This window comes from Berghia stephanieae, chromosome 10 (genome assembly GCF_034508935.2).
Source record: "Berghia stephanieae isolate SIO BIC M18660-M18661 chromosome 10, UCSD_Bste_1.3, whole genome shotgun sequence".
Classification (NCBI taxonomy): Eukaryota; Metazoa; Mollusca; class Gastropoda; order Nudibranchia; family Aeolidiidae; genus Berghia; species Berghia stephanieae.
In genome coordinates this window covers 36067188-36082187 of record NC_088369.1, presented here as the reverse complement: position 1 = coordinate 36082187, position 15000 = coordinate 36067188, and the positions used below count along the sequence as shown (strand labels likewise).

At 36.1% G+C, this 15000-nt stretch overlaps 2 protein-coding genes across 2 annotated transcripts in view; one reads left to right on the top strand and one right to left on the bottom strand.

The window, feature by feature from the left end:
* LOC144981058 (uncharacterized) overlaps positions 1 to 8761 on the bottom strand; it is an 11101-nt gene extending 2340 nt beyond the window's left edge. Inside the window, exons 1-2 of the mRNA XM_078929153.1 lie at positions 8638 to 8761; positions 1 to 6481 (exon numbers count right to left, since the gene is read on the bottom strand). The exon at positions 1 to 6481 is cut by the window's left edge and continues 2340 nt beyond it. Of these exons, the coding sequence (XP_078785279.1) occupies positions 1 to 6309 (6309 nt within the window). The 5' untranslated portion in view covers positions 6310 to 6481; positions 8638 to 8761. The remainder of the gene's footprint in view (positions 6482 to 8637) is intronic.
* Positions 1 to 15000, top strand: part of LOC144981059 (uncharacterized) — a 242817-nt gene that overhangs the window by 114204 nt on the left and 113613 nt on the right. The gene's annotated exons all lie outside the window — the stretch shown is intronic.

Below are 15000 nucleotides of genomic sequence, written 5' to 3'. Positions count from 1 at the left end.
CCTTCTATACTCAGATTGCCTACCAGTTGATGGCGATATTGAAGCTACCCTTCTATACTCAGATTGCCTACCAGTTGATGGCGATATTGAAGCTCCCCTTCTATACTCAGATTGCCTACCAGTTGATGGCGATATTGAAGCTCCCCTTCTATACTCAGATTGCCTACCAGTTGATGGCGATATTGAAGCTCCCCTTCTATACTCAGATTGCCTACCAGTTGATGGCGATATTGAAGCTTCCCTTCTATACTCAGATTGCCTACCGGTCGATGGCGATATTGAAGCTTCCCTTCTATACTCAGATTGCCTACCAGTTGATGGCGATATTGAAGCTTCCCTCCTATACTCAGATTGCCTACCGGTCGATGGCGATATTGAAGCTTCCCTTCTATACTCAGATTGCCTACCACTTGATGGCGATATTGAAGCTTCCCTTCTATACTCAGATTGCCTACCAGTCGATGGCGATATTGAAGCTCCCTTTCTATACTCAGATTGCCTACCGGTTGATGGCGATGTTGAAACTTTCCTTCTGTTCTCAGACTGCCGAGTAGTGGATGGCGATATTAAAGTGTCCCTGTTGTATTCAGATTGCCTACCAGTTGATTTCAATATGCTTTTTCTATATTCAAATTGGCTACCGTTTGACGGCGATATTGACGCATCCCTTCTATACTCAGATTGCCTACCTGTTGATTTCAATGTGCCCCTCGTATATTTTGATTGTCTACCGGTTGACGGCGATACTGAAGCTTCCCCCCTATAGTCAGATTGTCGACGAGTTGATGGTGATATTGAAGAGCCCCTTCTATACTCAGATTGTCGACCAGTTGATTTATATGTGCTACTTCTACCACCGTTTGATGGCGATATTGAAGCTTCCCTTTCATACTCAGATTGCCTACCTGTTGATTTCAATGTGTCTCTCGTATATTCAGATTGTCTTCCGTTTGATGGCGATATTGAAGTTGGGCTCCTATAGTCAGATTGCCTACCAGTTGCTTTCACTGTGCTTCTCCTATATTCTGACTGCCTTGCGTTTGATGGTGATATTGAAACTGGTCTCATATACTCAGATTGCCGACCATTTGATGGCGATAGTGAAGCTTCTCTCCCATAGCCAGCTTGCGAACCCTTTGATTTCATTGTGTTTCTCGCATACTCAGATGGCCTACCTTTTGATGGCGACATTGAAGATCTGCTTCTATACTCAGATTGTCGAACATATGATGGCGATGTCGAAGTTACCTTTCTATACTCGGATTGCCGATCGTTAGATTGCGATATAAGGGTTCTCGTATAGTCAGACTGTCGGCGGTTTGATCGCGATGTCGAAGCTCCACTCCTGTATTCGGATTGTCGGTTGTTTGATTCCATAATTGAGGGTTCTCTCACGTTGGGCACTGACTGTCGAGCATCTGCTTGAGGTGTTAAAGATTGCTTGGGGTATTCTGTTGATGGTGATTGCAAAGAGTGCCTTTCTAATCCAGATGATCGATCATTAAATTCAATTGTTAAAGATTCTCTCAATAACTTTTCAAATTCGTCGATGTCACTAACACTATCTCTATTTGATTGGTTTCGACCTGACTGACTCGTGGAGTTGTTTTTTTGAATGTTATAAGGCAGTGTTTCAGTGGGTTGTCTCAAAATTTGTATTCGGTTTTCAAGTGTTTGAATTGGTTGGTTGTATTGGCGATGTGTTTGCACTGGTATCGAATTTTCTCTTGGCAGTGTAGTTGGCCAATGTTTTTCTTGTGATTGTAAAATTTCTTTCTTGAAGTCAGATATAAAACCACTCGCATCAGGTGTTGATGATCTTATTTGAGGTCTTTGCATTGAAGTTCTATTTTGAAATTCAATACTCGGCGGATGTGACGTGGCTGATAAAGCTACTTTTTCCATTGGAAATGACAAATTGCTTGCTTGTGAAAACTGGAGACGCGGAGGGGGTGTATGGAATTGCATGTTTTGTCCAGTGTTGATAATTGATTGAGTTATAGCTTCATGGTGTGTTATTGGAGAATTTGAATTTTGCCTTGAAAAGCCCAATGGTTGTTTGTTTTCAGGGATAATCATTTGCTCTGCTTGAAAGATAGGCTGTTGATTATCTGCCATGTTCACCGAATCTGCTCTCTGGTTTATGATAGAAAGTAACTTTGATCTTGAATGAGGATGTATCATTTCAATATCATAAAGATCTTGGGAGCCAGAATCTGAAAGTAAACCTTGCGCTTTGGGAAAAGCTGGCATTTGATTTGATTTGCCTCCATCTTTGCCTCCAACCCATTGTCCAATTTCTTGGTCTGTTGAGCTCTTTGTTTCAACCTCATATGAGTTATTATTTATTGGGAAATTTGAATGTGAGCTCCTTTTTTTAAATACAGGCATGTATCGCATTTGTTCTGGTAACGACCAATCATTTTGTTTTTTGTTTGGCAGCTGATCTTTTCCAAACAATTCAGTTTTAATACAAAAATTGTTATCAATATTCTGTGAATAGGCTATTGAAGTGTTTGAATAACATTTCGGGTCATTTTCGTTTAACATAATATTTGAATCCCCTCCAGAATTACTTCTATAATTGCTGGAATAATCTTGTAGATTTTTAGAAAAGTTACTAGGGGTTGTGTACTGATCATCAACGTTTGGATTACCATTTTGATGATATTGGCATCTATCGTATTGGTGACATTGACTTAGCTCCAGCTCTTCATCGTTTGCCATGATATTCATAACATAGGACGAGATGGATTTCCAATAAGATTTCAGTTTGCTTTGTTCTTTATCCGCCACTGGTTGATCGCCATCAAGATCTGGATTGTGTGACAGATTTTTATTTATCTCTCTGCTCGAATTGGATATTAAAACAGCTCTTTTGCATACATTGTATTTGTTGAGTTCAGATAATATAAAAGGTGCCTTATTTTGAGATTTTAAAAGTATTGCGTCTTTAATGTGATACATGTGTGCATGGGCATTAAGTTTTTTAAGTGACTCACCCCATGGTTGAGTTTGAAACGGTAACATATGACCTTTACACGAGTAATTGTATATATGATCATTCTTTTTGTTTTTGAAATCATTTTTGGGCATATTTTCAACGTTCTCCACGCATAAAGAGTGGTTATGATGGTGTAACTTTAACGAAGTTACCACCGCCAGTTCTTTACAGCCATCGACACCTTTAAGTTTTTCATTAAAATGCAAGTGTTTTCGTTCGTTCTGATTACAATTTAAAGACTGAATACCTGTTTTTGAAAAGAACCTTTCACATAAGTCTAAGCAAGCTTTCACATTTATCATTAACTCCAATAATACTTTCTCTGGATCTTTGTTTAAGCCGTCTTCTTCTAAAACACTCGAAATTTTATTCTTATGCAATTTTAGTCCAAATGAAAGGAAGGAAAATACGATTGCACTTGGGCAACGCCGAACATCTTCATTCTGCATCAAACTATTTTCGCTATTTAAGACGTTTTGACTGGATTGCTTATGTAAAACCTTCTCTTTCTGCTCAGTTTTGTACTTTAGATTTACAAAAGCCTCCTGGCGTGTCCGATTGGGATACGACTGTGCCGGTAGATTACTTGACGTTAATTGGTTATGGGGTAGCCCTATACTCCTATGCATAATTCTTCTCATTCTCTTTTTAACATTGTTTGAGTAAGTTTCAAAATCTAAAATCCAAGTTTGTAAGCAACGTCTTTTCTCACCTAACGGGTTATTGTCTTTTAAGGTCATAGCTTTGAAATCCTTTGAATTATTCTTTATTTCCATTATAGTGTTGGAGACCATACCGTCTTTTATAAATGTCCGGGTGTTTTGTTTGAAACATTCAGTGTAATTTTCAAACTCATTTGTTTTGTCTTGTTGTGGGCACTTCCTTTCATTTGATTCTTTCCTTTTACAGCAATAAGCAATTGACATACCCTTTCTTGAATAGTTTAGATCTTTAGAGTTTAACTGTTGTCTTATAAAATTTCGAATATTCTGATGGAAAATTTTGGAGCATTCTGCCAATTCTTTCATCGCATTTTGATGTAAACTAATGCCAGGTTTCAATTCTTGTGAAATAGGTCCAATGATGTGTGCACGTCCGTCTGACTCCCTAGCTTCTTTGTTTTGCTCTACAATCTCACGAGACGATGTACTGGAACCCGTTCCAAATTCCCCAGAAGACAAGACATCTACATTTGTTTTGTATCGCAACGATTCAACCGGTTCTAATTGACTTTTGCTGTGATTGTAGCTTTCGAGTTCTTTTTGAACTAGTTTATTTGCTTGTTCGGAAGGACTTGGTCCAGATGGGTTAATTTTTGTTTTAGTTTGAGAACAATCGATAGTGAACGCTTTGTTTTTCTTTACTCTCTGTTCCCTGTCATTTATTTCCTTTCTTAACGAGATGTAATCATCACCTTGATCTTTGATAGTAGAATTTGAACCATGATCCTCGGTAGGATTACATTGTTTATAATGTTGGTGATCTTTGCCTGATTTGAAACATGATTGTTTTGTCACCAGATTATCTGCAGAATGAATTATCTCCATACGATTATTATTCTCTCGTTCGGAGTCAAGCACGCTCCCTTGTGCTGTATATACCGTATTGTTCGCAAACTCTAAATAAGTGGCAGAACTAGAAAAGGGAGATGGCATAACCGTTCTCTGTTCCAATGTGTGAGGTTGCCAAATTTCCAATGTTGAAAAAATGCATTGTTCTGCATTGTTTTTTATCCTCGCCGTTGATTGTTGTTTGGTCCATTTTCTTGCACTTAAGGTTCCGTCCTCGTCGTTAGCGTGTCTTAGGTTGGGAACTGGAAGAGACCGGGCGCTGGCGTTGAAAACACAATGCTCGTCATTATTACAATATGTATTATTCGATTTCATATTTAATCTTTCACGCTCTTGTGTCATTGTGGCGCGATATGATTTGTGATTTCCAATTTTATTTTGACAAATTTTGGTATTCTCGTTGTCAGACTTGTTATTCTTATTGTCGCATTTCAGATTTTCTCGTATAAATTCCCTTATGTTCTGTAAAAATGCTTTTTTGTGATAGGAAATGCATTCTTTAATGTTCTGTTCGTATGAGTTGAAATCTCCCCGGTTGTACCGTCTCTGGAAATCTTTCAAATTGTCAGCTTTTTTTCTATTTTCTTGTTTCTTATGTAATGATGAGAGTAAATGAAAAGACAGTGTATCTGCTTCCTTACTAATCAGTCTTGAACTAAAGCACCCTGAGTTCTGAGTCCTTTTAATATCATTCTTGAATGTTTCACCTCGTGATGTATTTTCCGTGGAACTTTTCCCTTCTGTTTTACTGGATCCCTTGATTGAACTTTCTTTCAAGTCCTCGTGCGAAATAGATATTGGACTGTTGGGATACTTTCTAAACGCCGTTTTTCTTGCAGTACGTTGAATTGCAGATGGTTTAGAAATGTACATAGGATGCCCATAATTCTCCTTAAAATGGTTAATTGGAGCCTCCTCGGTCACAGAAATGCGTGTTATGTTACCTTTAGCATTCTTGCTATCAGATAATGCGCAAATGCTTTCAGTCAATCTGCAATTGGGTTTGATTGGAGTATCATCTCTGGTTACAGAGTTGCGATTTTGATGTTTCCCTCGGAGATCAGCATAGTTTTGGGATATATCTGGTATCTTAATTGAACTATCTTGAGTGTTCGATTTAATATGAGGACGGCATTTGTCAGTCTTGGGGTGATTTGAAGCGCTTTTTACAGCACATTTCTTGCTTGAGAATTTCTTGTCAGAGATGTGTTGAGACATTCTTTGTTCAGAAATTCTCTTTCTTTCCTCAATGAATGCATATATGTCATCGAAATCCTTCTGCATTCTATGAGGAGTAGCATTAATCTGTCCACTAATATTTTCTTTCTTTCTTTTACCACGATCTATATCAGTGTAGTTTGGGTTAAGATGACACGCAGTCTCCTTGCCCTCTCTGATCATATCATCTTTTGAAACATTTCCATCAAGTCGCTTCCTAGAATCTGAGAGTAAATTGACCTTTTCGATAATGTTGATCTTGTGTTCCAAACATCGAATTTTTCTTCCCAATATTTCAATTGCAATACTTTCGTCGTCCCTACGATCTGAACCCGAAAACAATGTTTTATTGTCACAATAGCTTTTATCACTCTTGTTTGGTACTATTTGCATGGAGCTGACTCTTTGATCTTTGTTATCTTCTAGACTGTTATATTTTTCTCTATCGCAAGTCCGATGGTAATTTCTGTTACAAAGTGAATTCTTCTGTTGCTGTATAGTAGATAAGTTGCTCATGTTGTTTTTATTAATGGTTTAAATTCAGCACCCCGTGAAATAGTTATTGCTAGCAACACATACTAGAGTAAAACATTTATATCTACGATGCTGTTTCAAATGTGTATTTATTCTTTACTCAGTATCTCTGCTGCAAGTGGTTTTCATATTTTAAAAACTTCCTGAAATGAAGCTGAAAAATAAAAAGGTAACGTTAATTAATTGTTACAAAATATACAAAACGGTTTTATATGCAAAATCTCTGAAATATATAATCTCTTTTAATTAGTCTCATAGTTTGTGGGAGTTTATTTTCTCTACTATTCTTTCTATTTTTTTTCATATTTTAAAACCCATTTTCTTGTTTACTACTTTGATCATACAGTTTCTTCCTCTCGCCCATCTTCCTCTTTTGTCTCTTCCTGATTTTCTTCTCTTTTACTTTTTCTTTCCATTTTTGTCCTCCTCCACATCTGCTTTCCCCTTTTTTTTCTTAATTCATAAAGAACGCCATTGGAACTCTTGAAAATACTAACAAAAGAGTGAAAATGGAGAGGCTTCGAATAGGAACAATACAGACAATGGATGTTTCGGGTACAAACCTTTCGTCAGCACAACAATAGACAAATTAACGTGGAAAACAAATAAAATAAAATGCAAAATAACTTGTATCGTCTGTACTCAATGGTGGTTGCAGTATTCATACACACTCCAAATACCATTGAGTACAGACGATACAAGATACTTTTCACTTTTTAAAAATGTGTTTTCCACGTTAATTTGTGTATTGTTGTGCTGACGAAGGGTTTGTACCCTAAACATCCTTTGCCTGTATTGTTCCTATACGAAGCCTCTCCATTTTCACTCTTTTGTTAGTATTTTCAGAGTCACAGGCTTCAGGCAGCCCATACCATTTTCTACTTTTTATTGGAACTCTTATTGCGTTGACAACCGGCCCCAAGGCAAGTGTCACATAACAACGCCATAATAAATCAGCACAATATAAGTTTTCTGTTTTCAATTTTGAGATACCTTGGCGAGGTTAGGATCATTTTAATCGATCAATAATCAAAATTTAAACGTTTTGAACAAAACAAATAATTAAATGTGACCCATAGCCTTTATCCGGTATAATGTCAAAGTGAACATGATGCCGAAAAGTGAATGTAAAGTTTTATTAAAGAAAGAAATATGAAATGTTATTCGTTGGACTTGTACTCGTGTTACTCATTTTCCTCAATAAACAAGTACATTTTAATAACGTTTAATATCGATGTCAATTCACTTAATTCCCAGCATTTTGATCGCCACAATGGACGTGCTGGTGCAGAGAGACCTTCCGCGCGTTCCTCAAACCAGCTTCAAATTATATTGTTATTTTAACCATGTATCTTTTGTCAATTTGTCAATTTTTTAAAGTAGCATTATAAAAGCTGTAGGACAAACTTTGATTGATTGGTAAAAGTTTTAATTGTCCATTGTTTTGGTTCTCCTCCGTCATTTTGTCGTTGAGGTAGCCTATTGAAAGATAGGGGAGGCCTTCCGAAAGCTCCTACATCCCCAGTATTCTTGTTCTAGTAGAGGGTTTGGGAAAGGAACAGGAACATTATAAAAAAAGAAGAATACTGGGGATATAGGAGCTTTCGGAAGGCCTCCCAGAGATAGTATAAAGCAGTCATTGGTTTTTTGTTTCTCTATTAGGGATGGCTCGAGGTATGAGGATTTTTCTTCTATTAGGGTTAGATATAGGTGTTAGTAAAGGTCCTAGCGTGTTTGTTTTTTCCTATTTAGGATTAGTTAAAGGTAATAAGTTTTGTTTTCTCATGGTTCTCTAAAAGAATACTTGAGTTAGTTCCCTTAGTTCGAGGAACTTGATAATTGCCTCCCGGCGTGCACGTATTAAAGAGTACGACGCACCGAACGGAATTATGGGCTTGATTTACCATTGCTGTAACCAACAATATCTCGAGTTGGTTTGAGAGTCTCGTTCAATGAGTCCATAGAAATTTGGGTTATCAGACCTTCAAATAAGTACAAGTCGTTCCGACATAAAAACCAGTCTAAAGCAATGCGATACAAATAATATTATACGAGACGGCGAAAATGGCAAGTCGAATTTTACAGTCAAACTACTTCAAAATGTGTCAAATATTTAACAATTTGGGAGGCCTTCCGAAAGGTGCTATACATCCCCAATATTCTTGTTCTAGTATGGGGTTTGGAAAGGGGGGGGGGAGACTTTTTTTAAAAAAAAGTTTCCCCCCTCCCAAACCCCATACTAGAGAACATTATAAAAACAAGAATATTGGAGGATGTAGGAGCTTTCGGAAGGCCTATTTTTTTACATACCTCAACATGATAAAAAATGTGAATCTACGGATAGTGATATGTTTATCATCTGGTGCAGGTACTTTTGATAAGCAAATCATTTCTGTCTTTGTCGGGGATACCAAATGTCTTCTTTACAAAATATGCCACGTTTATTGGAAGTGCTCGACATGTCATCACCACCATCATCAGACGATACGCACCAAAATGACGGAATGCAAATGCTGCATGCTGCTTGGAGCTCGAAGAAATAAATAAAAATAGATAGTCCAATGAAATGGAAGGTTCAATCAAATCAACGAGGGCAATTGAAGTGGACGTTTCGGGTCTACCCGTTGTCAACAAAACACGATGAATGGAACGCTAACGACCGACGTGCACTTATTTGCAGGTCTGATAAACCAATTCCTTATGGCCTCATTGTTTTAATGAAAATCTCAACAACAACAAAATAATGGTGACAAATATTGTCCATTACAACATTGTTAAACTAGGCCCATAAGTGGGTTCGGTTGTCAGACCTGCGTGTATGTACACGTCGCTAACGACGAATGAGAGGCGAGAAGATTGCATTGTTGACAAATGGGATATGTTCACATCATCATCTTCTTCTTCTTCTTCGTTCAGCTTATCCCGCATTTTGCAGGGTTGCCATAAAGAATGCCACATCTCCATGCATCTCGGTTCACAGCATCATCTTCCTCCAGGCCAGTTCTTTCATAACGTCCTTTACCTTATCCCACCATCTAGTCTTTGGGCGTCTCTTTTTCCTCTTTCCCGCTATTTCTAAGTCCAATACTTTCCTACCCACGAACTCCTTCTCCTGTCTCTTTATATGTCCGAACCATTTCAATCTGTTTTCTCTCATCTTTATTGATACATTCTTAACTTCAGTCAACCTTCGAATTCGTTCAATTTTCACTTTCTCTTTTCTTGTCCTAACAAGTGATCATCTCAAAATCATAATTTCTGCCACCTCGACTTATTTATCTTGTTTCTTTGTTGTAGCAGCTATCTCTAGTCCATATAACATTGCTAGTCTTACAACTGTTGTATATATTTTCCCCTTCAGCTTTGCGAAAATTTGTCATACATAACTCCAGTTACCTTCCTCCAATGATTCCAGCCTCGTCACATCACCTCTCCTTGTTCATTATATTGAAGCCTCCATTCCATGTGACTTTTGATATTTACCCAAATTTAACGAAATAGACCGGCTGAGTTTTTGGAGGGAATGATTTCCTCTAGTATTCTTCTTCCAATTATGTCTGGTAATGATAATAATAATAGTAACAATAATAATAATAAATAATAATAATAATAATAATAATAATAATAATAATAATAATAATAATAATGATAATAATCATAATAATAATAATAATGATAATAATAATAATGATAATAATAATAATAATAATAATAATAATAATAATAATAATAATAATAATAATAATAATAATAATAATAATAATAATAATGATGAAGATGATGATGATAATGATAATAATAATAATAATAATAATAATAATAATATTAATAATAATAATAATAATAATAATAATAATAATGATGATGATGATGATAATGATAATATAAATAATAATAATAAATAATAATAATAATAATAATAATAATAATAATAATAATAATAATAATAATAATAATAATAATAACAATAATAATAATAATAATAATAATAATAATAATAATAATAATAATAATAATAATAATAATAATAATAATAATAATAATATTTCTATATCGCCTTTCGTCGAAACCTCAAAGGGCTTTAGAATAAAAAGAAAAGAAAAAAAAGGACATTATTTACACAGGTAACAATACAAATTGCAAGTCCCATCAACCAATATCAAAACATTAAGCGCTTATAACGGGCATCGAAAACATCACCAATACAAAAGCCACGTACAATACATTTAAAATTCAATTAAGTAAATATTTTCAGGAAAGATATGTTTTCAGGTTTGTTTGTTTTTTGAAAATGTATATTGAGCTCGAAAATCTCACAGATTGAGGGAGATCATTCCAAATCGTGGGTCCGAATTTCATGAGACCTATCGCCAAAATATTTAAGTTTAGTTTTAGGAGATGTTGATAATTTAAAATCATGGGATCTAAGGTTTCACCTACACTTTGTCAGATTTTAGGCTAAAAAATTGAGTCAAAAAGATCTTTATAATAGTTGGATTTTTAAAAGCCCTCCTTATGAAAGAGGTTCTTCAGAGAAATTTTTAAAAACTAAAAATCAGACTCTTTATCTACGCTAGACGTAAATGTTGGTGTTCGAAACTCAAAGAAATAAATAACAATGTGAAATTGAATGTAAGCTTCAAGTTAATGTACGAAAACAGATAAATTGGATGTTTCCCTTTTATCAACAAAACAGGATGAATGAAAGAAACTCTACAGACGAATGAGATAATGTGGTAGTGTTTCTTTTATTCATCTTGTTTTGTTGATAAAGGGGGAATCCAAAACGTCCATTTTATCTGTTTTCGTATATTTAAATTGAAGCTTACATTCAAGTTCACATTGTTATTTATATGATATCTATCCAAAGAAAACAAGCTGAATCAAACATGTAAGAGTCTAAGCACATCTACTCATTAACAGGTTGTTCTGGGCTCATTATTTCGATGGCATTTTTTTCAAACCAGTGCAAAGTGCGGCTATGTGGTCTTGTGGTATGACATTCACTTTCGGATCGGAAAGTCCTGGGTTCGAGCCTCGCTCGGCGCATATTTTGAGTCCTTGGAAAAGAATCTTTACTCACACACTGTCACCGTACTCAGGTGTAAAACCCGGCCGTTTACAGCGTTGTCTTTGTCCGAAAAAAAATGTAATATCGCCTATCGTTGTCCAGGAACCACTTGTAAAGCGCTTTGAGCACGTTAAGTGGATATTGCTCTATATAGAAGCTCAATAAAAAAAGGATTCTCCATTTCAATAATGTTAAATCAAGCCCATTGGCCCGATCGATTGTCAAAATAGCAAATATATTATATGCGTCAGTCTAAGCCTAATTGAACATATTTACATATCTGATAACCGACGTGTACATATTTGCAGATCTGATAACCCAATTCAATGTGGGCTCATTGTTGTAATGGAAATCTCATAAAATAACGCAAAATATTGTCCATTACAACGATTTTAATCTCAGCCCCTAATTGTGCTCAATAGTCCGATATCAAGTCCGTCCAGCAACAAGTAGCTAGGTTCTCAACAAAGAAAATCGGTATTTTTTTATTCTTCATGCTGGCTAGAACTTGTTCACATGTCATGTGATTAGAATGTATAAAAGTCAAACCATGATCAGATTTATAATGTTTTTCTCCACTGGATACATTTTTATGCTCGTCGGAGAAGTATTTCATAAGGGCGTACGCCATTTGTTCCGATAGTTTAGAACCAGTTACTAAGTCATTACGAAGGAAGTGATGTCACCACTGTTGAATCCTATTGCATTTGATGTCAGACCAGCATAATGTACATGTCGCTGGTAACCTAACGTAATAACGAGCTTGTTTTAACATTGTTGTAAAAGAAAAAAAAAGAGCTTTTATAAAGTGCAATATACAGTAAACATGCTCAAAGCGGTTTACAAGGGGTCCTGACCAACAGCAACAATTAACATTTAGGACGAGACATGACGCTTGTTAGGCGATAATACTTTTTTTTCGGACAGAGACATCGCTGTTAACGGCCAGATACTCATTTTACACCCGAGTACGCAGAGAGCATGTGAGTAAAGAGCCTTCTCCAAGGACTCAACTATGTGCCGAGCGAGGCTCGAACCCAGGACCTTCCGATCCGAATCTGAGTGTGTCATAAAAGTAGACCACATAGCCGTTGTAGAGGAAATAATTTGAATTAGTTTGAGAGTTTTTCGATTACAATGAACCTATAGAGAGAATGAAGATGACGTCACTCTGGTCTTTGTTTTTGTTTTTGCCATCCGCGTTTATTCGTAATACTCACTAACCTTTATTATCCAAATAAAAGTTCCTGGTTACACGTAGTTTTGTGTGTTAGTCCGTTATTCTTCCGGATGGCAATGTTGTGAACTCCTTAGCCAAGCGCATACTATCTATAACTATCTAGGCTGACAGACATGCAACAAACACACGTTTGTCCAAGCCATGTGCTGGGATCCATACAAGGCTTCAAACAGATAGAATGAAGTTGTCGTCATTCGGGTTTTTGTCCTTGTTTTTTGTCATCCACGTTTATGAGTAATTCTCACTTAACAAGATTATCCAGACTATAAAAGTTCATGGTTACACAGAGTTTTGTGTGTTGGCTCTTTATAGCTAGTATGCGCTTGGCTAAGAAGCTCATAACATTGCCATCCGGAAGTATAAAGGACCAACACACAAAACTCTGTGTATCCATGAACGTTTATAGTCAGGTTAATACAGTTCAGTGAGCATTACTCATAAACGCGGATGGCAAAAAACAATAACAAAGACCTAAGTGACGTCATCTTCGAACTATCTATACTTTTACTACTGTGAGCTTCTTAACCAAGAGCATACTATCTGGACCAACACACAAATTATGTGTAACCTTGAACGTTTATAGTCAGGTTAATACAGTTAAGTGAGAATTACTCATAAACGCGGATGGCAAAAAACCATAACAAAGACCCGGGTGACGTCAACTTCATTCTATCAATAAAAGTTCATAGTTACACATAGCTTTGTGTGTTGGTTCTTTATACTTCCGGGTGGCAATGTTGTGAGATTCTTTGCCAAACGCATACTATCTACAAATGAAAAAAGTGGGATAGATGTGATGTATCTTTCTATTTTATTTCTATTCGAAATGTCCTTGTCATTGTCAATAGGATTCAATAGTCGTACCGTCACTTCCTTCCTAATGACGTATGGTAACTTAGTAACACTGGCTCTAAACTATCGGAACAATGGCGGACGCCGTATGAAATATTTCTCCGGCGAGCTTAAAAGCGTATCCAGAGGAAAAAAAAACCATCAATTTGATCATGTTTTGACTATTACACATTCTGATCACAAGGCATATGAAAAGGGAATGAAAAGTTCTCGCCAGCATGAATAATAAAAAGTAAAGATTTTCTTTGTTTAGAACCAAGATGGCCGCCGTTGCCGGGCGCGTGACATCAGACTATTGAATCCAATTCCCAAATAACGTTGCTAGCTCTAAAAATAGCTAATCAAGAAAATAGCCCGAAAGCTGACATTTTTCGACTGAATAATTTCATGTGTAATATTCTACGGTTTCTCAAAATAAATCAAAGATGAATAAAAAGAAACAAAATCAAGTTATTGAAACCAGAAAAGAGGAAGCAAATGTTACATAATGATCAAGGCGTAAAATATTGAATGAAAAATTATGATAAAAACAGAAAAATAAAAGATATAGATAGAATATACGACTCTAAATTGTTTTTTTTATTTTATTTATTTATTTATTTTTGGCGGGGGGGGGGGGGGGGGTGATTGAGGTTTTGTTTTGTATTGTGTTTGGTTTGTTTTGTTTTAAGATTTTGTAGTTGTTTATTTTCTCGCTTTATAAAAAAAAATGATGAAGGAAAATATATGGTATTGTATAATAGCGTGTTTGATATCAGAAAGCAATTATGGGTTTCATTTAACATTGTTCTCATGGAATATATTTTGTTTAGGTTTGAGATTTTCAAATATAAATAAAATAAAATTCCCTTTATTCATCCCATAAGGAAAATTTGTCTCTAGGGTTTATTCCAAGGGAAGACTGGAATAACCCAGGCGTCAGCCGCAGTGCAGCGCCGCAAATTTAGCTAAGGCGAGGTGACTTGCTCAAGGCCACACAGGCCAGCGGCGGGTGATTGAACTCGATACCTTTTCGGGTTGGAAGCAAAGACCGTACCGCTGAGCCACGCTGTCCCCTATTATTTCCATTACAACAATGAGCCCATAACAATTTAGGTTATTAGACCTGCAAATAAGAATACGTCGATTTGACGCTAGTTATTGAAAATGCACGAACAAGATAATCTTGTGTCAAATCAAGTAATTGTTTTTCTTTTCTCCAATTTGGCAAGTAATAAGTGACTGTATGAGTTAGATCGGTAGGTTGATAAATGGATGCAGTCATTGATATAGAGTATGAAAATGTGTGTATTATAATGATGATGATGACGACGATGACGACGATGATGATGATGATGATGATGATGATGATGATGATGATGATGATGATGATGATGATGATAGTGGTGGTGATGGTGGTAGTGGTGGTAGTAATGATGATGGCGGAGATGCTGATGATGATGATGATGATGGTGATGATGATGATGATGATGATGATGAAGATGATGACGACGACGATAATGATTATGAT